The sequence below is a fragment of the Triticum urartu genome, chromosome 1 (assembly GCF_003073215.2).
Source record: "Triticum urartu cultivar G1812 chromosome 1, Tu2.1, whole genome shotgun sequence".
NCBI lineage: Eukaryota > Viridiplantae > Streptophyta > Magnoliopsida > Poales > Poaceae > Triticum > Triticum urartu.
In genome coordinates, this window is record NC_053022.1 from 44,300,067 (window position 1) to 44,321,406 (window position 21,340).

General features: G+C 45.1%; 1 protein-coding gene across 1 annotated transcript; it reads left to right on the forward strand.

The window, feature by feature from the left end:
* Window positions 1-1,906: 1,906 nt before the first annotated feature.
* LOC125545841 (tetraspanin-3) lies at window positions 1,907-6,083 on the forward strand. Its single transcript, XM_048709890.1, has 2 exons — window positions 1,907-2,657; window positions 5,453-6,083. Exons 1-2 carry the CDS (start codon window positions 2,124-2,126, stop codon window positions 5,801-5,803), a joined length of 885 nt encoding a protein of 294 aa, XP_048565847.1. The 5' UTR covers window positions 1,907-2,123; the 3' UTR covers window positions 5,804-6,083.
* The last annotated feature ends 15,257 nt before the right edge of the window (window positions 6,084-21,340 follow it).

The window sequence follows — 21,340 nt, forward strand, 5'->3', positions numbered from 1 at the left end:
CAAGCACTCCGAGGGCGAGCAACTTATGCGGATCGAGCCCGAGGAGGAGGAGCATTGTGCCGGCAGCGGAGTAGCCCAGCCGGCTGTGCAGCCGACGCAGCAGGGGCGACGTGGCCCGAGCCTAGGAGGCGGCATTTCACTGGGCTGGCCCGGCGGCCGGAGCTGGTCGACCTCACCGGCCCTGGGATAGGATGACAAGGATGCCTAGTGGCGCGGACTTTTTTTATGTTTAATTAACATTTAATGTTTATGTGGATTTTGGCCGGCGATTGACCGAATTTTAATGTTTAATTATGTTTTAACTTTGAATGTGATTACTGTTTTTTAAAGTCCGCGTTTAAAAATATGGGTTGGGCCAGCGTTGGATGCACATGCCGACCCAAATGAAGAAACGGGCAAGGCCGACTCAACCGGACAAAAAATGATCAAACCGTACGTCCGTTTAGGTCGGCCGGTTGAAGTTGCTCTAATCTCGAGCTTTTCTGACAGGCTTGTGAAACTAGTACCCTCCGTCTTCATTTTCGAACTCAAGAGAGCGCCAAAATAAATCGAATCCGCATAGGCGAGCCATTGCACATGATCTGATCTACCTCATCATTTCCAGGTAAACCAAGGCAGCAATCTAACCCGCAGCGTTTCCTGCCAATCAACGAGTCATGGAGTGCACATGCGTGCGCCTATTCCGGGCATCCTTCGGCATGTGGAGTCCAAATTTAGTTCAGATGCAATGGAAGAGAGCAAACCGGCATTCACTCCACGGGAATCCAACTCTCATCTGCACGTTATTTCCAATTTAGCGCGAATCCGTTTTCTGATAAAAGGAGGCTGCCTCCGCCCAATTTCGCAGCTGAGATCGTTCAGTGTGGCTGCATTTGTTCCACTTGATATTTAAGGCTGAACCATCCTGTCTGCATAAAAGAATGCATACAACATTTTTATCATTCTTTTAAAGAAAACATTTTGAGGATGTTTGTCTTAAGCCGGCTCAAAAAATTTCAGATCCAGTCCACACCATCTCACCGTCTGTTGCCGCCATGGTCGTCCTGCATGCTCCCCAGCTACCGCTGCCTCGCCGCTCAGGGCGTCCTTTGCCCCCCTTCCTCCCTCTCTCCCTCGCGCCCGCACTCAACAAACTGAATTCAACTGATTGAAAAATAATCAACATGATATTTTGAAAATATTTGCATTTCCCTTGCGACCAGAGTTGGCTAGGTGGGCCAGGGCGCATACTGGGAACCAAATCTGAACTTCGATTATTGATAACCGATGATTTCCACCATTTCAAAAAACATTTTTTTGTTAGATTGTCATGTCTATTTTCATTTATAAAAAAAACACCTCCTCACAGATTTTCATTATAGGAACCGCCATCGGCTTGTTGTGTAACTGGTTTTAAGCTTCGATTTTGACATCCAGTGATGTCCACTGTTTAAAAGAAAACATTTTGTGAGATTGTTGTGCAACCGACATGTCTTCCTCATCCCATCCTTATCACCGCCCAGGGTTCTTCTTGACACGCCCGAAACTTGTAGCATTTCGCCACGGAAAAAATCAACACATTTTTTCACCAGTTTTCAAACACAAGATGATGCCCGGGTGGCGCAATCATAGAGCCTGAAAGGAAGGGAAAAAAACCCACACCAAACCTAGCTCTTCCAAAATTAATAATATATCGTTACCCGATAGTAACACTCTCAAGGTCTCAAATCATCATGTGGCCATGCTTCTCCTCGGCCCCCAAAAATCCCAAAACTGATCAGTGGATTGCTACTACGTAGACGTAGACAGTAGAAAGGAGTCCCGAAGCCGTATATACGGACGAAAGCTACCGCCCAAATACTACTACTGCTACGGATAATATGGACACCGCCGCGTACACGTGACCCACACTCTGCTTCCGCTTCTTCTGCTGCCGTTGCCGCCGCTGCTGCCCCTCAGCTCGCTAAAAGCCAGCCCAATCCCCTCCCCCCTCCTCTCTCCCCCACGCCCGCACCAAACGGCAGCAGAGAGAGGACAAGAAGCAGCAGGGGACCTCCGAGGAGCAGAGACCTCCAAGAATCAGAGCAAGAAACCAGGGAGAGAGTCGGAGGAGGAGGAGGAGGAGGAAGAAGGAGAGCGAGAGGATGCACGGCGGCGGGTCGAAGATGCTGGGGGTGGTGAACTTCATCACCTTCCTGGCGTCGATCCCGGTGCTGGGGGGCGGCATCTGGCTGGCGTCGCGGGCCAACTCCACGGACTGCATCCGCTTCCTGCAGTGGCCCATCATCATCATCGGCCTCGCCGTCATGGTCGTCTCCCTCATGGGCTTCGCCGGCGCCTGCTACCGCCAGACCTGGCTGCTCCGCATCTACCTCTTCGCCATGTTCTTCATCGTCGTCGCGCTGCTCTTCTTCATCGTCTTCGCCTTCGCCGTCACCGACCGCGGGGAGGGCCAGGTGGTCATGAACCGCCGCTTCCTCGAGTACCAGCTCTCCGACTACAACGGATGGCTCCGCAACCGCGTCGCCGACCCGGAGTACTGGGCCACCATCAGCGCGTGCCTCCGCGACGGCCGCGCCTGCGCCTCCATGCGCCGCCCCGCCCGCGACCCCAACACCGGCATGCTCGTCACCGAGCCCCCCGTCATGTTCTACGGCCGCAACCTCTCCCCGATTCAGGTCCGCCCCCCCCTCCCCTTCTCCCTCCCTCCCAAGATTCACTTCCTTCCTTGCCTCGCACACTATTTCCATGTGATGTGATTCTCGGCAATTCCCCAGTGCCAATCAGGAAATTTGGGGATTTTTCCTGCCACAAATGTTCCTTTTTTGTGTGTGGGGGAAATTTGGCGATTTTTCCTGCTACTAATGTTCTCTGCTTATTTCTGCAATTTGCTTTGGGTTCTGCTCGGATTATTGATTCAGTTTGAGTTTTCTCACACTGTTTAGGGAGGATATTCCAGTTTACTGCTACTTGGTGGCACCATGTGGATCTCGAGAGGAACCTTGCTTGCCCCCTTTACCATCAGCCCCCCTTTTGCTTAGCAAGTCATGCCCGACCTTTGAGCAAAATTGTTAATCCTGCAACCTTTTTGCTTCTCCCTGATTTGAGGCAAAACCAGCTAGGTGAGAAAAACAACTAATTAGCAGCCGCCCATCCGATTCCATCAACACAACTTTCTCCAAAAGCAGTCTTTTTTAGTTTTAATTGGTTCGTCCATGGAATTGCTTGACAACACAGAAGAAGGATCTTCGCCGCGGTTATGCGATTATTCGATGCGTGCCCGTAAGTAGAGACACTTTGTGGGGGTGATTTGGGACTCCAGATCATCAAGGATTGCTACCATCAGGCACGGAATATGTTTGGAAAAGAAAGTGTTTAAAGGGTGTTTTCTTTGGCTGATGTGAACAACTAACACAAAGTTTGTTCTTTCTGCATGGAGCAAAGATTCTAGTAGTGCCTTAAGCACTAAGGATTGACTGAATGGTCAATTTGATTCCTGGTCTATGTCCCTCTCCAGTCCAGTCACATATAACCAGGTACTACTATGAGTTGACACTACCGCGGATTCGCGGTGGTAACAAGTAGAATCTCCATGTGTGTGGTGATGCTGAGGATAAGGTCATTTTCCTGGCTTTTTCGGATGCCAAACCGGCATGGAGGACCAGGATATTTGTATGATTGAGGGATCTGGACACCATGGTGTGATGAGGACAGCCAAAAGACAGATGCTCAGTACCACATTTCATTTCAGAGTTGGAATTGGACCATGGAAGCCTTGCATAGTTAGCTGCCTTGCTTCTTGTCCTGATGTTCTCTGTGCTGTCTTCTCCATGCCTGCCAGGCTGCTTGTTCTTTTCCTCTGCTATAATCTTCCAGAGCCGATGCAATGGTTGGGAAAAAAAACTCCACTGCCCCTGTGATTCTTTTTTTCCCTAGGGTCTATATAACTAGTGCATTATGGGCTGCATCTGTATTCTAATGCAGATTAGCTGTTGCCCATGTCTGCATGGATCTGATTATTATGGAGAAGTAATTATTGGGTTGTGGAATCAAGTTGTGTGCAGTTTAATGCCACATGGGCACATAATTTGTGCATACCTAGGGGTTGGTCCATTGCTTTTGAGTAGCAGGTTGGGTGGCTTTGTTTTCTCCACTGCACGCACACATAGGCATGTGATGGAGCATCTCATATGTTCAGTTTAAAATTGAGCTGGTGTGGATAATTTCGTGTTCGGTAATAGGATATCTAGAGCAACACCATTCATCATCTGTTTGTAGTTGGTATATATTTGTCTTCATTGAAGGTCGGGGTTCTGCTAGTCTAGGTGGTGACAGATAGTTACATATAAGTCTCCATACTGACCCAACTTTTATACAAGTCTCATTGGCAACTATGCTTAGTTTACTGCTGTGGTAGTTGTGTTCATGATGGGCGTACAAATTATGCTCGCAGATAAATTATTTTCTATGTAATTGCTTATTTATTTATGTTATTCTTTTTTGCAGCGAATTGCCGTCTGTAGCATTTCAATTAGTTAACTGTACATTGAGGCATTGAGCTAACAATATTGTAGAATGAACTTCAGTTCAGAGAGTTGAGTATTTCAGGTTAATGATCTGTCCACCGGCTCACTAACAAAACATCGTATTTAACTTTTAGTAGGAGGTATCCTGCCCATGAAAGCATACCTCGTGGTTGGTTCATGGTTTTCAGATGACTGGTTGGATGGCTTTGTTTTCTCCGGTGCATGAACATATATGCATAGGCATGTTATGGAGCATCTCATCTGTTTGGTTTTAAATTGAGCTGGTGTGGACAATTTCGTATTCAGTAATAGGATATCAAGATCAACACTATTCAATATGTGTTTGTAGCTGGTATATCTTTGTCTTCATTAGAGGTCTAGGTGGTGGCAGATAGATAAATATAGTCTCCATACTGACCCAACTTATGTACAAGTCTCATTGGGAACCATACTTAGTTTACTGCTGCAGCAGTTGTGTTCATGATGGGTGCACAAATTATGCTTGCAGATGCATTATTTTCTATGCAATTATTGTCTGTAACATTTCAATTATTTGACTGTACATTGAATCATCGAGCTAACAGTAATACAATATTGTAGTTGGAACTCATATTACATTAATGTACATGAAGTATGAATGACCTTCAGTCCAATAATCAAGTTTCATCTTGCTCAGTTAATTGGGATCTCAGAGCCTCAGCCCAAGCTGATGACCTGTAATATTGCATCTTCCCAACTTAACAACAACTACAATAGTCCATACAAAAATGCATTTTGTTGCAATATCCTTTTCTGTTCTAAAGTCTGAGCTGTACAACTCAGTTTGGGTCTACAGAAAATGAAGTTTTTAATTTTGGATCTACATAAGTGAAGTTCTCAGTATGCTGTTCAGATTACTTGTGTGATTCCTCGGGATACTAACACCATTCTGCAACTGCCAATCACAGTCAGGATGCTGCAAGCCACCGACTTCATGCGCGTTCACCTACAACAACGAGACATACTGGAGCGCGAACCCCGGCGTCCCCACCGTGGTGACCGACCCCGACTGCCTCAAATGGAGCAACGACCAGCAGACGCTGTGCTTCCAGTGCGACTCGTGCAAGGCCGGCGTCCTGGCCGGCATCAAGAAGAGCTGGCGCAAGGTGGCCATCATCAACATCGTCGTGCTCATCATCCTCATTATCGTCTACGTCGCCGGCTGCGCCGCGTTCCGCAACGCCAAGAGGGACGACAACGACGAGTCGTATGGCATGGCCAGGATGACCAAGTCCCGGCCGAGCAGGTTCCAGTTCTAGACCTGCTGCGTCGAAAAACCGGGAAAACCTTTGCCTGTACAAAAGGCCACTCACTGTGGGCGGTGGTGTTAAGGCTTTGGCCTGAACTATATTTCTTACTGAACCGTGTGGATGATGGTCGCCTGTAGTTGGGGGGTGTGGAAGGGAAGATGTTCATGGATCGAATGTTTAGTGTGGTGTTTAGGGTAGGTCTATTCTGTATTTGGTGGCACAAGATGAGGTCTGCAAGGAACAGGAGGGGCTGGCTCATTTTAGGAATGTATTATTCTGCACTTGGTGATTTTGATCTGTCATCTTCCTTAGTAGTAGTCCATGCTATTATTATGATTGCCATCACTCTCAGTATATCGTGTGCAATATGGAGATTTGCTGTTAGTATGATGTGTCACAAGATCCCTTCTTTTTTTGGATTTTGGAGGGATGGAGTACCAGGCCATATTTTCAGTCCATACCCATTCCTAACACATTGGGGCCCATTTTGCTCTTTTTTCTTAATTCCACCACAATGCTAGACATTTTTATCCAGACCCGCCTTTTTAGCCCATTTGGCCGCATTGCTTAGAGAGAATATCACATGAAAACCAAGTTTTGATGAAAACCTTGTTGAAATGATATTTTTAAGTTTCAAAAAAATCTGAAAAAATGCAGAATATTAAAGAGTGTGATGTTTATTACATGTGAAATTTCCAAGCTCAAACAAAACACCATTATGAGGTAGAAAAAAAATTAACATTGAATAGTGTTAAACAATAAATGTCCTGTTCCATGTTGAATTTGTTCTTTTCATAGCTCATAAATGGTAGTATGTTTGAACTTGGAATTTCACACGGCAGTAGAACATCACCCTCTTAACATCCCATTTTTTTAGATTTTTCTGAAACTTTCAAACATGGTTTTCACGAAGTTTTCTTTGAAATTTGGTTTCCATGTGAAATTCTCTCCATTTCTTAAACTCCATGAGTGAAGAAGCTTCGTTGGACCGGCTAGGCACGACTTATTTCATCTTTTTTTTTAGGATCGACTTATTTCATCTTAAGAATTATCCACTTGTGTGATTTGCTGTAACTTTCATTGTTTTATTTCGTTGATTGTTTCATGTCTTGTGCAGCCAAAGCTAACAGAGCGAACAAGTTGTCTATTTCGGGTCGCTATACATAATTTCTTTTCCTTCATCAAGCGAAGGGATCTGAGGCTGGCAATTTACTACTTCCTTCGTTCCTAAATATAAGTCTTTGTAGAGATTTTACTATAAACTACATACGAAGCAAAATGAGTGAATCTACACTCTAAAAAGCATCTACATACATCTGTATGTGATTCATAGTAAAATCTTTACAAAGACTTATATTTAGGAACAGAGGGAGTAGGAAAGACTGCGAAGGAACATGTTAGACTTCAGATGGAAGATGGAACACGTTGTTGTGTGTACCATATATCCATTTTCATTTTTGTGTCGTTATTCAACAAAGTTTGCAAGGAAAGCCACCAAGGATGACCGTTTCAACTTGATAGTATGAATTTTTTGAAGCCGAGGATCAGACTGAGTTATCATGTGCACGCACACAGGTACCATTTCAGTTCCCAGACAAGTGTAGTGTATGTAATGGATGACGGTACGTGCCTGATCCAGATTATTTTTCTTTAATTCAGCATGTTATTTTCTCTGTTGTTATTCCACAATGATAACGGGACACTGGGTGTGTCGATTGCGCGAGCCAATGCTTGAAGTTTACAATCTGAGTTTGTTCAAAAAAGTTTAAGATCTGAATTGGATTACGTGGTCGTTTGATTTTGCCTTCTGAAGAATTATGTCATTGTGTGGTCAATTTGCAGGCAAGTATGAGACGGTGGTGCGATTATTGGCCAGATGAAGATTAAAAATGTAAATATTAACTTATATTTACATCTGTATTTTTACATACATTGTACAAGTATACAACATATAACACTATGTCACTGTACAAGTATACATATTTACGTTTTCTGTACGCTCTAACGGGCCTAGGCCCGTACCCCCACCTAATGTGGGGGCAAGAGGACGCGTCGAAGGCCGCCATATAAACTGGCGCATTCTGTGGCAGGCTAGCGATGCGGTACAAAGCCCATCAAACTCCTTTTCCTAGGGGATCCGATCAATCTACTTCTGTACTGGCGTCGCCTCAACAACAAAAAATCTACTACTGGCGTACGAGTCCGGGAGCTCCTCCTATTGGGCGCTTCAGGTGCCCAAACTCCTCCCTGGCGCTCACGCGCGCGTAAACTGAGCCGGCCCAGGTCGCCTCATTTGGCTCGTTTGTACGATCTCGGTTGACTTCGAAAGAGAAAAAAATCCGGAAAATTCTAAAAAATTCGTGAATTCAAATTCTTTATGAATTTTGAAAGAAAAGTTCACAAACTTTCAAGAAGTTAATGAATTTGAGGTTTAACCCCCAGCGGTGCGCCCGTTGCTCAAGTAGCGCCGAGGGTTCCGGTACTCTCTACAGCACTCGGCCGGGCCATTTCTTAGCGCTCGCTCACTGCTTTTCGCTGTGTTTTGTTGGTGCATTCCTTTTCTGTTCTTTTTAGTCGTTCTTCCTTTTTTTGTTTCTTCACGGGGTTTCATTGGTTTTTGGTTTTTCCTTTGTTTTTCAATGTTTATTTGCTTTATTCTGGGTTTTTCTTTGTTTTTTATTATGTGTCTTTTTCTACTTTTACTGGTTTCTCTTTTCTGTTTTATTTTCTTCAGTTCTCTTTGTTTTCATCCGTATTCTTTTTTTGTCTTTGGCTTTTCTTTCTTGATTTTGTTTCTTTTCTCATGGATTTTCATGGTTTTCTTTTGATATTTTGGTTTTGTTCATTTTTGTAGTGTTTCTTTTGTTCCTTTCTTTCCATTTCTTTAATTTTTCACCTCCTTTTATTTTCTTTAACATATATCTACATTTTTCATGCATATTTATACATTTTACTTACATATTAGGAACACTTTTTTATACATGCCAGACTTTTTCTAAATACATGATTAGCATTTTTTTAAAAATCGGTAGTTGTACATTTTCAGCACATATCACATTTTGAAATACACGATAGAATTTTTTTATATACACAATCAACATTTTGCAAAATTTATGAATATTTTTTAATAAATATTCTACATTTTTCATCACATCAAAAATAATTTATTACATGTTTAACATTTTCAAATATATGATTATCAGTTTTTCAAAAAAATAGAGATTTGGTGAAAAAATCATACTCATTGTACCTCTTTAATATATATTAGGGACTTATTTTAAGGGTTGACATTTTTTAAATATATCATTAACATATTTTGATATATGATCAACATTTTGGAAACATTGTGTTTTTATTTTAAAAAAAATTAATGCAGATTCTACATTTTGGGTATATACCAGAAATATTTTTTATACACGTTTAACATTTTTCCAATAGATGATTAACATTTTTTTCAAATGATTGAACAACATTTTTAAACACACGATCAACTTTTTCATATACATTGTATTTTTATGTACATTTTTTAATGCATGAGAAATATTTTTTCTATACTCATTAATTTTTTTTTGAAATGCTAGATTAACCTTTTTCATATGTTTCAGTAAAGTATTTTTGGTCATATATATTTAGAGTATCTGGAAGTAAGCAAAAACTGAAAACAAAAAGGTGAAAAAAATAGAAATAAAAGTGAGGTTGTGGCCTCCGGCGAGCTGGGTCATTCAGTCTCGCGCTCCGACAAGCCAGGGTTACCCTACGTCCCGCGTCAAGGGAGACATAGGCACGCTCCTTAATAATACGAGGGTAACTAATTAAGAGGCATCCCTTGCGAGAGCCCTGCAAGGGTCATTTTTGGTGGGATGAGAGCGCTTCACCTTATGCGTTCTTAGTCGCGTGCTGGGCGCTCCCTCAGGATTTTGTTTTTAATGCATTTTCGGCGTTTAGATGGTGTATTTTTTTCGTGTTTTTCGGTTTTCCCATGATTTTTGAGAGAATTTTTTTTACAAAAAATTCCACGTGAAAATACTTGTTTTTTTGCTTGCACAAGAGCAACAAATTTGCTTCTTACTGAGGCATAGATTTGTTTCAGTAAGAGGCATGTGCCTTTCAAGGGGGGAAACATGTTTTCTTTTTTATTTCTTCTTTTACGAGAGGCACATATTTATTTTTGTGGAGGCATGGTTTGGTGCCGCGAGAGGCACGGATGTACCTTTCAGAAAGGGAAAATCCATGTTTTTCATCAATGAGAGCCAAATTTTGTTTTCTCAAAAGGCACATATTTGCTTTCACGAGAGGCACAACTATGCCTCTCGGAAAAGAAAACGAATACATTTTTTGGCTTCCACAAAAGGATGAGATTTTCTTCTCATGGAGGCACGAATTTACTTTCGTGAGTGCACAATTGTGCTTTCCGAAAAGGGAATAAAAGTGAAAAAAGTGTTTCTGGCTATGAGTTTTTTCTACTATTTTTCCGGGTTTTTTCCTGGAAAAAAAGTTCATCGTAACCTATTAACATCGGGTCTAGTTTCAAAAATCTCGATGCGAGGAATCCAACGATGAAAATGCACCTGAGAAGGTGGGGGAGTGACCGTTACAAGGCATGCCCATTAATTAGTTTTTTTAACTCGCTAAGCTTAATTTATGTCAAACCAACGTTCATAGGTATAAAAAGAAGATCATCGAGTTGTCCAAACCAAACATGACAGCCAAACCCAAGTGATAGAGCAAGGTGTGAGCCTCAATATTTGAGCTCCTGAACTCGTTGACTATGTTACATGAAGAAAAAAACAGTAGAATGCTCTATTATTTCATGAATTATTGCTCCATACTCCGTTGATGATCCATGCTTCACTCCGTCCACCACTATCTTGGTGGTTTGAAGTCACATGAATCTTTTGCACATAAAGATCATCCGCCAAAGACAGGGCCTCTGTGATTGCCATTGCCTCAAGAATTTCTAGGTCTGAAATGTTTCTGAAAGTAATGCAAGATGTGTAAAAGAAAACACCTCCTGAATCTTGACTTACTGCAACAACAGCTCCATAGCCCCTTAATTAGTTTTTTAGGGATTGCTCCTTAATTAGTTTTAAGGCAAACTCCGACACTTTTATTGAACCGTCACAATGTATACAGGGACGAAAGAAAGACCGCCTAAAAAGGTCCGCCAACCACCGCTCCATCTCCGTGCATCCTCTACGGGAACGAGATCCCCCAACTCTGGCACTCGCAACTTCCCTTGTCTCTTCGAGCCTCTGGTAACCAAATAGACCGAACCAAAATATTCCGTCTATACGGCTTCTTTCATCACTTTGGGTAGAGACGTGTTCGGTTCTCGTTTAATGAATCCCTTACCCAGAAACCGAATGAACCAAACAAAAAAAAACGTATTACCCGAATGCCCACCCAAAGTGTTCCCCCGTCTTTTTATCTGTCAGTTTCATTGGTTTTATTTTATTTGTTCTTTTCCTGCTAATATTTTTTTATTTTCTCCATGTTCTTTTGTGAAAAAGAAGTCAACTTTTTTATATGCCATGAAAACTTTCTATAACTGCACGAAAAATGTTTACTTTTTTATGAACATTTTAGTATATTTTCGTATATGGATAATTTTATTTCTTTCTTTCCCTTTTTTTATCTTCTCTTTTTTCCATTTTAAAAATACATTGATATTTTTCAAATACACACTGAATATTTTAGAAACACACGTTAAACATTTTTTAGATGCACGTTGATCAATTTTTGAATATGTGTTGACCATTTTTTAACACACATTGAACATTTTGTTTATGCATGTTGAAAGATTTCAAATACAAGTTGAAGTTTTCCTGAATACATGCTGAAACATTTGTCAAATGCATTGTGAATTTTCTTTCAACACACAGGGAACAATTTTTATACACACATCAAACTTGTTTTCTACTAAAAATAGTGAAAAAATCGAAATACGCAGTTATTTTTAAAAATTCTTTAAACATTTTCCTGACACACCATGGAAGTTTTTTAATGCACAATAATCATTTTTAAACACATGATGAACATTTTTCTAAATACAAGGTGAACATTTTTTAATTCAGGATGAACATATTTTTTCAGTATATGAATTTATTTTAAATACATGATAAACATGTTTTTCTCACACAATGGACCTTTCTTGAGCACCTGATGAACATTTTTTAGAACACTTTTAGAAATTATGGGAACATTCTTCTAAAATGTTCCAAATCTATTTTAATAGACCATTTTAGAAGATAAAAGAAAAAAGGGGAGAGAAGAAGAAGAAGAAAACATTAAGTAATGTACATGTGTACTCCTGTGGCGACGCATGTTTTGAACCGCACCGGGCCTGGCCCATTTAAGGGAAGTGCCGAGGCGATGCGTGCTTCTATGTCGCTAAATACGAGGTGTAGCACCGCCCAAACTACAGGCCTTTGCTGAAGGAAATATGCCCTAGAGGCAATAATAAAATTATTATTTATTTCCTTATATCATGATAAATGTTTATTATTCATGCTAGAATTGTATTAACCGGAAACATGATACATGTGTGAATACATAGACAAACAAAGTGTCACTAGTATGCCTCTACTAGACTAGCTCGTTAGTCAAAGATGGTTATGTTTCCTAGCCATAGACATGAGTTGTCATTTGATTAACGGGATCACGTCGTTAGGAGAATGATGTGATTGACTTGACCCATTCCGTTAGCTTAGCACTTGATCATTTAGTTTGTTGCTATTGCTTTCTTCATGACTTATACATGTCCTATGACTATGAGATTATGCAACTCCCGTTTACCGGACGGACACTTTGTGTGCTACCAAACGTCACAACGTAACTGGGTGATTATAAAGGTGCTCTACAGGTGTCACCAAAGGTACTTTTTGGGTTGGCGTATTTCGAGATTAGGATTTGTCACTCCGATTGTCGGAGAGGTATCTCTGGGCCCACTCGGCAATACACATCACTTAAGCTTTGCAAGCATTGCAACTAATGAGTTAGTTGCGGGATGATGTATTACGGAACGAGTAAAGAGACTTGTCGGTAATGAGATTGAATTAGGTATTGAGATACCGACGATCGAATCTCGGGCAAGTAACATACCGATGACAAAGCAAACAACGTATGTTGTTATGCGGTTTGACCGATAAAGATCTTCGTAGAATATGTAGGAGCCAATATGAGCATCTAGGTTCCGCTATTGGTTATTGACCGGAGACATGTCTCGGTCATGTCTACATAGTTCTCGAACTCGTAGGGTCCGCACGCTTAAAGTTAGATGACGGTTATATTATGAGTTTATGTGTTTTGATGTACCGAAGGTAGTTCGGAGTCCTGGATGTGATCACGGACATGACGAGGAGTCTTGAAATGGTCGAGACATGAAGGTTGATATATTGGACGACTATATTCGGACACCGGAATGGTTCCGGGGGTTATCGGATATATACCGGAGTACCGGGGGGTTACCGAAACCCCCCCCCCCCAGGGGTTAATGGGCCTCATGGGCCCAATTGGTTAAAGAGGAGAGGCGGCCAAGGGGCAGTCGCGCGCCCCTCCCCTCCCAAGTCCGAATTGGACTAGGAAGGGGGGCGGCGCCCCCCCCTTTTTCTTTCTCCATCTTTCTCCTTCCCTCTCCTCTCCTACTCCAACATGGAAAGGGGGGAGTCCTACTCCCGGTGGGAGTAGGACTCCTCATGGGGCGCACCAAGGGTGGCCGGCCCCTCCCCCTCATCTACTCCTTTATATACGGGGAGGGAGGCACCCCCTAGAGATACAACAATTGATCTCTTGGATCTTTTAGCCGTGTGCGGTGCCCCCCTCCACCATAATCCACCTTGGTCATATCGTAGCGGTGCTTAGGCGAAGCCCTGTGTCGGTGGAACATCATCATCGTCACCACGCCGTCATGCTGACGGAACTCTCCCTCAAAGCTCGGCTGGATCGGAGTTCGAGGGACGTCATCGAGTTGAACGTGTGCAGAACTCGGAGGTGCCGTGCGTTCGGTGCTTAATCGGTTGGATCGTGAAGACGTACGACTACATCAACCGCGTTGTGCTAACGCTTCCGCTTTCGGTCTACGAGGGTACGTAGACACACTCTTCCCTCTCGTTGCTATGCATCACCATGATCTTGCATGTGCGTAGGAAATTTTTTGAAATTACTACGTTCCCCAACATTTGCGGCCTCTCTCAACCCCTAGTTGCTGCCACCAAGTTTCTCCCCTACGTCATTGTGTCGATCCCTCTCCTCTTTCCTGTTTGGCGGCCTTGTTGGCGGCAAGAGGGGGAGGGACCAGTTCGTTCATTCCGTTTTCCTAGCGACATGGATGAGGCGGTGACGGCGTTGGCGTGTTGTAAAAAGGTCTCTCCGGTCACTCTCTACCTTGATGACGTCCAAACTGGCGCTGACGAAAGGCTTGGGAGGGTCTGTGTCTCCAGATCTGTTGGCTTTCTTCAGATATTGGCAACTGGTGTGTCATTGAAGGAGCGCAATTGGATGACCATTGGTGTGATGACTCCGACATCTCTTTCTGTGTTGCTCTGCGGGATAGTCCGGTGTCTCCACCCCTCTAGACCGGTGTTGATGGATTGCAAGCCTTTTTGTATGGGGTGATACTCCAACCAATGCTTCTTCAACGATTTCTAAATCTCATCTCAAGAGGTGAGTGGTTATTGTAGGTTTAAAACCTACTATGGCAAATATGTTTGGAGGTCTCTCTTTTCTTTATTGCTGGTCTAGTGCAATTTTCAATCTTTAACGGACGATGTACAATGGAAGGGAAGAAGGCCAGTATGTTTTGCAATGTAGTTTTATTTTGTACTGATTGGTCTGTGTTCAGATGTCTTCTTATTGCATTGCCTACTGTTTTCCTCGGATATAAGATGCCCTTTGGGTATCTCTTTAAAAAAAAATCTAGAGGCATTTATCCTCATCTTAGAAAATATATTTTTTGAGGTGACCCCTCATCTTAGATGAATGGAAGGCCGTATTAAAAGGCCGGAACGCAATGGGATTAAGTTAACGGCCCGCAGAAAATGACAATATTCAGATTACAAGTTCTTGCTCACCTAAAAAGATTAACACTTCTTCTTAGGTACAACCCCCTAAACACTTTAACGGTTGAGATTGCACCGTACCCCTTCATTAAAAAGGGCAGGATCGTCCCAGCACATAAAAAGCCGCCGCCCGCGCGACGGGGCTGTACCCGCGCGCGACGGGGCTGTACCCGCGCGACGGGGCTCTACGCTGACTACCCGTACACGCGTCTGTCCGCGTACGTACAACGACGACCAAAGAAAAAAAACGACGCGACCTGTCGAGCGACGTACTTGTGGCGACGTGGCGTCGGCTGGACGAAAAAAAGACGATGCGACGTGTGGGGACGAGACGACACGAGGGGCGGTTGCGTGCCGTATAAGCGTCGGTCAAGGGCGGTTCCCGACGCGGCCGCCGACCCGATGCGCCATTAATGCCGGCGTTAAGCCGGGCGTCAGTCACCTACCGGACGGCCTCCCCCATCCACCGACGCCTGCCTTTAAAACGCCGCTCGTCGCCCCGTCTGCCTCCCTCCAGTCCACTCGACGCGCCTCGACCCGCTCACCGCACCCACCGACGAGCTCCCTTTCCCGGCGGCCTCCATGGCGTCCGACGGCGGCGGTGGCGGCAGATCGTGGCCGACGAGCCTGGGCACGCCGGAGACAGACGAGCTCATCCGTCTCGGATTGATGGTGCCGCCGGGCTGCCGTCTGCCTCATGCGTTCCACATCACCGCCGACGGGTACCCGACGAGGGGGCCGGGGCGAACCCGGATGAGCTCCGCCAGCACGTGGGCGGCCGGTGGAACATCGCCGGCCGCACGAGATTTTGGGAGGGCAAGAACTACTGGGCCGTCGTCGCGCGGGCTCGTCGGGAGTTGCGGACGGGCGGCTCGTCCTCTGCCGCGCGCGGCTCGTCGTCCGCCCCGCGTCGGCCCCCTTCGGCGGCCGCGCCGTCTCCGAGCTCGTCTTCCGCCCTGCGCCGGCCCCGCCGTCCCCCTCCGGCGGCCGCGCCGTCTCCGTGCTCGTCCCGCCGTCCGGTTCCCGCCATCGCCCGGCCCGCCTCCCCTCCCGTCGTCGAGATCCCGCCGGTGCAGTTCGCACTGTGCGAGGACGGCGACCCCGACGACTGCCCCGGCTATCTCATCGCACTGCGGGCGTCGCAGGCAGAAGCGGCGGCCGCGGAGGCGAGAGAGGCCGCCGAGCTGCAGGCCGCACTCGACGCGGCGGCGGCTATGGCGGCGGCAGCAGAGGCCGTCGAGCTGCAGGCCGCACTGGATGCTGTGGCGGCCATCGAAGCGGTGCAGCCGCAGGTGGCTCCGGAGGAGGGCGACGGCGGCTACTGGGACGACGGCGGCAAGAGCAGCGACGGCGGTGACGACGACGGTGACGTCGGTGCGGGGGAGATCGTGGACCTCGCCGACTCCGACGACGAGTAGATTAGGATTAAGTCGTTATTTTAATTAAGTTTAGTTAAGTCCTGTTTAATTAAGTTTTTTATGTTTTAATGTAAAATGAACAGTCGTTATGTTGAATGAACTATCGTTTATCGTTATGTTGGAATGAAAATTAGTATGAAATATTATGGACAAAAAATGAATCATTTTATAAAATAAAAGTAGCCTGAAAGAAATTAAAATTAAATAGTTTACCGATATAATTGAAAAAAGATGAAGAGAGGAAGAAAGGAAAAGGTATAAAATGAAATTCGAAGAAGGAATTTGTAATTTTTTTTGAAGAAAATTAGTTTGAAATAATTTTGAACTAAAAACAGTGTTTTAGGACTGTCGAAGCCGAAAACCGTAGAAAATGCAAACAGACCCAAAATGCACATAAAATTGGCACGCATGATTCTCATGTAGATAGAAGGCGATAAAAAAATTTAGGCATGTTTGTAAGTTACAGAAAGAAAAGTGTTCGGTACAAACATTTTCGCACCGAAACCACCAGGTTGCACAGCAAGTGCCAGTGCAGTTTGCTGGAATGCGCCCAACTATTTGCAGCGCATGTGGGGCCCCACCCGGGCACCCCACGGCCAAAATAAACGAAATCCGACAACGAACGCAAGTTGCGTCACGTCCGGGCAGTATTTTAGGGGTTTTCGGCCCGGAAAATCGTAGAAAATCCATACAGACTCGAAACGCGGCAAATTTTTGCGTGCGTGCCCTGCATGGTCACTGTGGCCCGTAAAAACAAATTGGGCACGTTTGGCGGATGCGAAGCGGAGACGTGCGACCGAGGGTCCCCTCCGGCCATACCGAAACCACCCCCTTCCACAGCAAGTACCTGAGCGGTTTCACGGAATGCACCCAACTTTTGGCAGCGCGTGTGGGGCCCCACCCGGGCACCCCACGACCAAAATGAACGAAATCCGACAACGAACGCAAGTTGCGTCACGTCCGGGCAGTATTTTAGGGGTTTTCGGCCCGGAAAATCATAGAAAATCCATACGGACTCGAAACACGGCAAATTTTTGCGTGCGTGCCCTGCATGGTCACTATGGCCCGTCAAAAAAATTGCGCACGTTTGGCGGATGCGAAGCGGAGACGTGCGACCAAGGGTCCCCTCCGGCCATACCGAAACCACCCCCTTCCACAGCAAGTACCTGAGCGGTTTCACGGAATGCACCCAACTTTTGGCAGCGCGTGTGGGGCCCCACCCGGGCACCCCACGGCCAAAATGAACGAAATCCGACAACGAACGCAAGTTGCGTCACGTCCGGGCAGTATTTTAGTGGTTTTTGGCCCGGAAAATCGTAGAAAATCCATACGGACTCGAAACGCGGCAAATTTTTGCGTGCGTGCCCTGCATGGTCACTGTGGCCCGTGAAAAAAAATTGGGCACGTTTGGCGGATGCGAAGCGGAGACATGCGACCGAGGGTCCCCTCCGGCCATACCGAAACCACCCCCTTCCACAGCAAGTACCTGAGCGGTTTCACGGAATGCACCCAACTTTTGGCAGTGCGTGTGGGGCCCCACCCGGGCACCCCATGGCCAAAATGAACGAAATCCGAAAACGAATGCAAGTTGCCTCACGTCCGGGCAGTATTTTAGGGGTTTTCGGCCCGGAAAATCGTAGAAAATCCATATGGACTCGAAACGCGGCAAATTTTTGCATGCGTGCCCTCCATGGCCACTGTGGCCCGTGAAAAAAAATCGGTCACGTTTGGCGGATGCGAAGCGGAGACGTGCGAGAGAGGGTCCCCTCCGGCCATACTGAAACCACCCCCTTCCACAGCAAGTACCTGAGCGGTTTCACGGAATGCACCCAACTTTCGGCAGCGCGTGTGGGGCCCCACCCGGGCACCCCACGGCCAAAATGAACAAAATCCAACAACGAACGCAAGTTGCGTCACGCCCGGGCAGTATTTTAGGGGTTTTCGGCCCGGAAAATCATAGAAAATTCATACGGACTCGAAACGCGGCAAATTTTTGCGTGCGTGCCCTGCATGGTCACTGTGGCCGGTGAAAAAAAAATTAGGCACGTTTGGCGGATGCGAAGCGGAGACGTGCGACCGAGGGTCCCCTCCGGCCATACCGAAACCACCCCCTTCCACAGCAAGTACCTGAGCGGTTTCACGGATGCACCCAACTTTTGGCAGCGCGTGTGGGGCCCCACCCGGGCACCCCACGGCCAAAATGAACGAAATCCGACAACGAACGCAAGTTGCGTCACGTCCGGGCAGTATTTTAGGGGTTTTCGGCCCGGAAAATCGTAGAAAATCTATACAGACTCGAAACGTGGCAAATTTTTACGTGCGTGTCCTGCATGGTCACTGTGGCCCGTGAAAAGAATTGGGCACAAAACATGATTGTTTTTCGTGCAAAGTTTATAAAAAATACACTAAATAACAAAATTATACAAATAAATAAATAAATACATATTCAATATTGTAGACTGGCCGTCGCCCACTTAATAATCGTCGCGGGCCCGACGCAGCAAAATATCTGCCCAATATCTGCACGAGCCGTCGCTATCCGAGGGAATATTCCCGACAACCGCGCACGTCGCCCAATCACGTCGCCCAATCACGTCGCGCATGCCCTTTTTGCGTCGTACGTGCCGACGACGCGCCCGATCTGATCCCCGTCGCCCGCCGCCGTCCACACTGTCGTTCCCCGCCCGACAGCATCGCGCCGCCGTCAGCCTGCACTAGTCGACGTCACCACCCGCCGTCAGCGCTGGTCGTCAACGCCCGCCATCAACGCCCGTCGTCACCCAGCAATAGTCGACGTCACCACCCTCCGTCAGCGCCGGTCGTCAGCGGCCGACGTCACCACTCGCCGTCAGCGCCGGTTGTTAACACGCCGTCAGACGCCGCCGTCAGCCGCTGTGATCGCCGTCGCCCGCTGTAGTCGCCGTCGGGCAGGTATATATTTTAAAATTTTCAACATTATATAACACATTAGCTGCGTGCAACGTCACATAGATATTTTTATATGCAGTATGGACATCGATGGTGTGATTGCATGTTCTGTAGAAAAATGGGTTACTCTTGTTAATAAGTTAACATCAAGTCAGCGATTTACGTTTTACGAAACGGAGATGGAGGGCATGTTACGAATACCTTCGGTCAAGATGCGTGATAATTTGCTTGCACTTATGATTCAAGGTTACAATCCTAGTAGTAAAAAATTCATGGTGCAAGAGGCAGCCGAAAAAAAAGGGTTGATTTCACTGAAGCCTGATGATGTGTTTGCTATATTTGGTTTGAAGAATGAAGGAGTTGATGTTTCTAGTTTTTTGAGTATGGACCAAGGCAAAGCAATAAAAAAAATTCCAGCTAGTTTTGTTAACAAGAAGAATGGTAAAATATTGATTGATGATCTTATTGAGAAGATTGTGAGAAATAAAAATGCGGACGATGAATTTGTTCGGATGGCGTTTCTCGTCCTGTTAGGGACTATAATTGCACCAGTGTCTGATGAGTACATTCCGAAGAATTATTATGCACTAGTGCAAGATGTCAGGCAGATAAAAAAGTTCAATTGGAATGCATTCACTTTGCGGTTTTGTTTGTCGGAGATTGGTACGGTCTTGCAGCCCGGTCGTGTTAGGGAATGGCCACGTGGCAACCTAGCACTTCTGCAGGTATGATTTATTTTTTAAATTGAATAGTTGTATTATGTAATAATAGTGTAACACATGCTAAATGGTTGTTTGTTTTTTTGCAGTATCTATATTGGGAGAAGGTGCAGCCAAGCACCGGTCCAAAGTATGATCCTTTAGCGTTGTTGAGCCCCTTGATGAGGAATTGGACAGAAGCGGCAGCGGAGAAAAAAGACAAGTACGACTTTCAAAATGGTCGTGGTGTTGGAATGGTAATACGTTAAATATTAATTTTTCCATTTAAAGTCTGCAGTTAATTATTAATTAAATATGATTGTATGATTCTTTATGTTGTAGATCGATGACACCATTACTGAAGAGTACCGCTTAAACAAAATAAGAATGGAACAGGCTGAAAAGAACAAGAAATCCAGTACGAGAAAGTCTAACATTACTGAAAGGAGAACAGGCGTGAGTACATCTGAGGCTTCAGCTACCCAGAACCCTATTATGGATCGGATTTTGACTGAGCTGAAGCACATTCGTAAGGATATGCTTCGTGTGCCGGAGCTATGCGCACAGGTACAAGTTTTCTGATTTTGCCGTTCACAATGGTTTTCGATGTATCACATAACTAATTACAACTAATTTTTAATCACAGAGGGTCATAGAGAAATTGAACAAAAGCGCTGTATTTTACAAAGCCGGTGATAGTGAAAAAGAAGAAGAGAATGACTATGGTGAAAATAGTGAAAGTAGAAACTATGGTGGAAAACCTCGTAAGGAATTTGTATATAATCCTGACGTGGACAATTTCAAAACACCCGGAAAAAAGAATGTGTAAGAGGATGATGAAGATGATATTAATGATTCTGAAGAGAAGACACCTTATTATTGCACACCTGAATATTTCGATAGTTTCAAGGGTGATGAAGAAGATCCTATCGAAGTTCCTGAGGTATCTGATGAGAAATCCGTTACATCTTTAGGAACAGATGAAATCGCATCACGTGGATCGGTAGATTGTATTGGAGAAGATGAGGTACAGGAGAAGGGTGTAGGGAAACGGAAGCGGAGACGATCAAACCTTATAAAGTCTCCTTATATTCCCGTTATACCTACAAAGCGTGCAAAGCGTTCAGCAAAAGCAAGTGAGTTTTATCATATTATTTTTGAGCTATAATTACTACTTATCATTGAATTATTAACATATTACCGTCATGTATTGCAGAACTATTCGAGAAAGAAGTCTTTGAAGAAGAATACGATGTGATTAAAGCTAGTGTTAAGTTTGTTCGTGCTTATCAGCGGTCAGCAAAACATAGAAAGAAGAAAATATTCAATGATGGCATGCGCGAAGGTCTGAGTGCAGAGAGGGCTTGTAAGATTCTTGACCATGAATGGCTAACCGATGATGTAAGTTATTGTTCTGTTTTCCATTAGCATTCAATGCAAATTGGA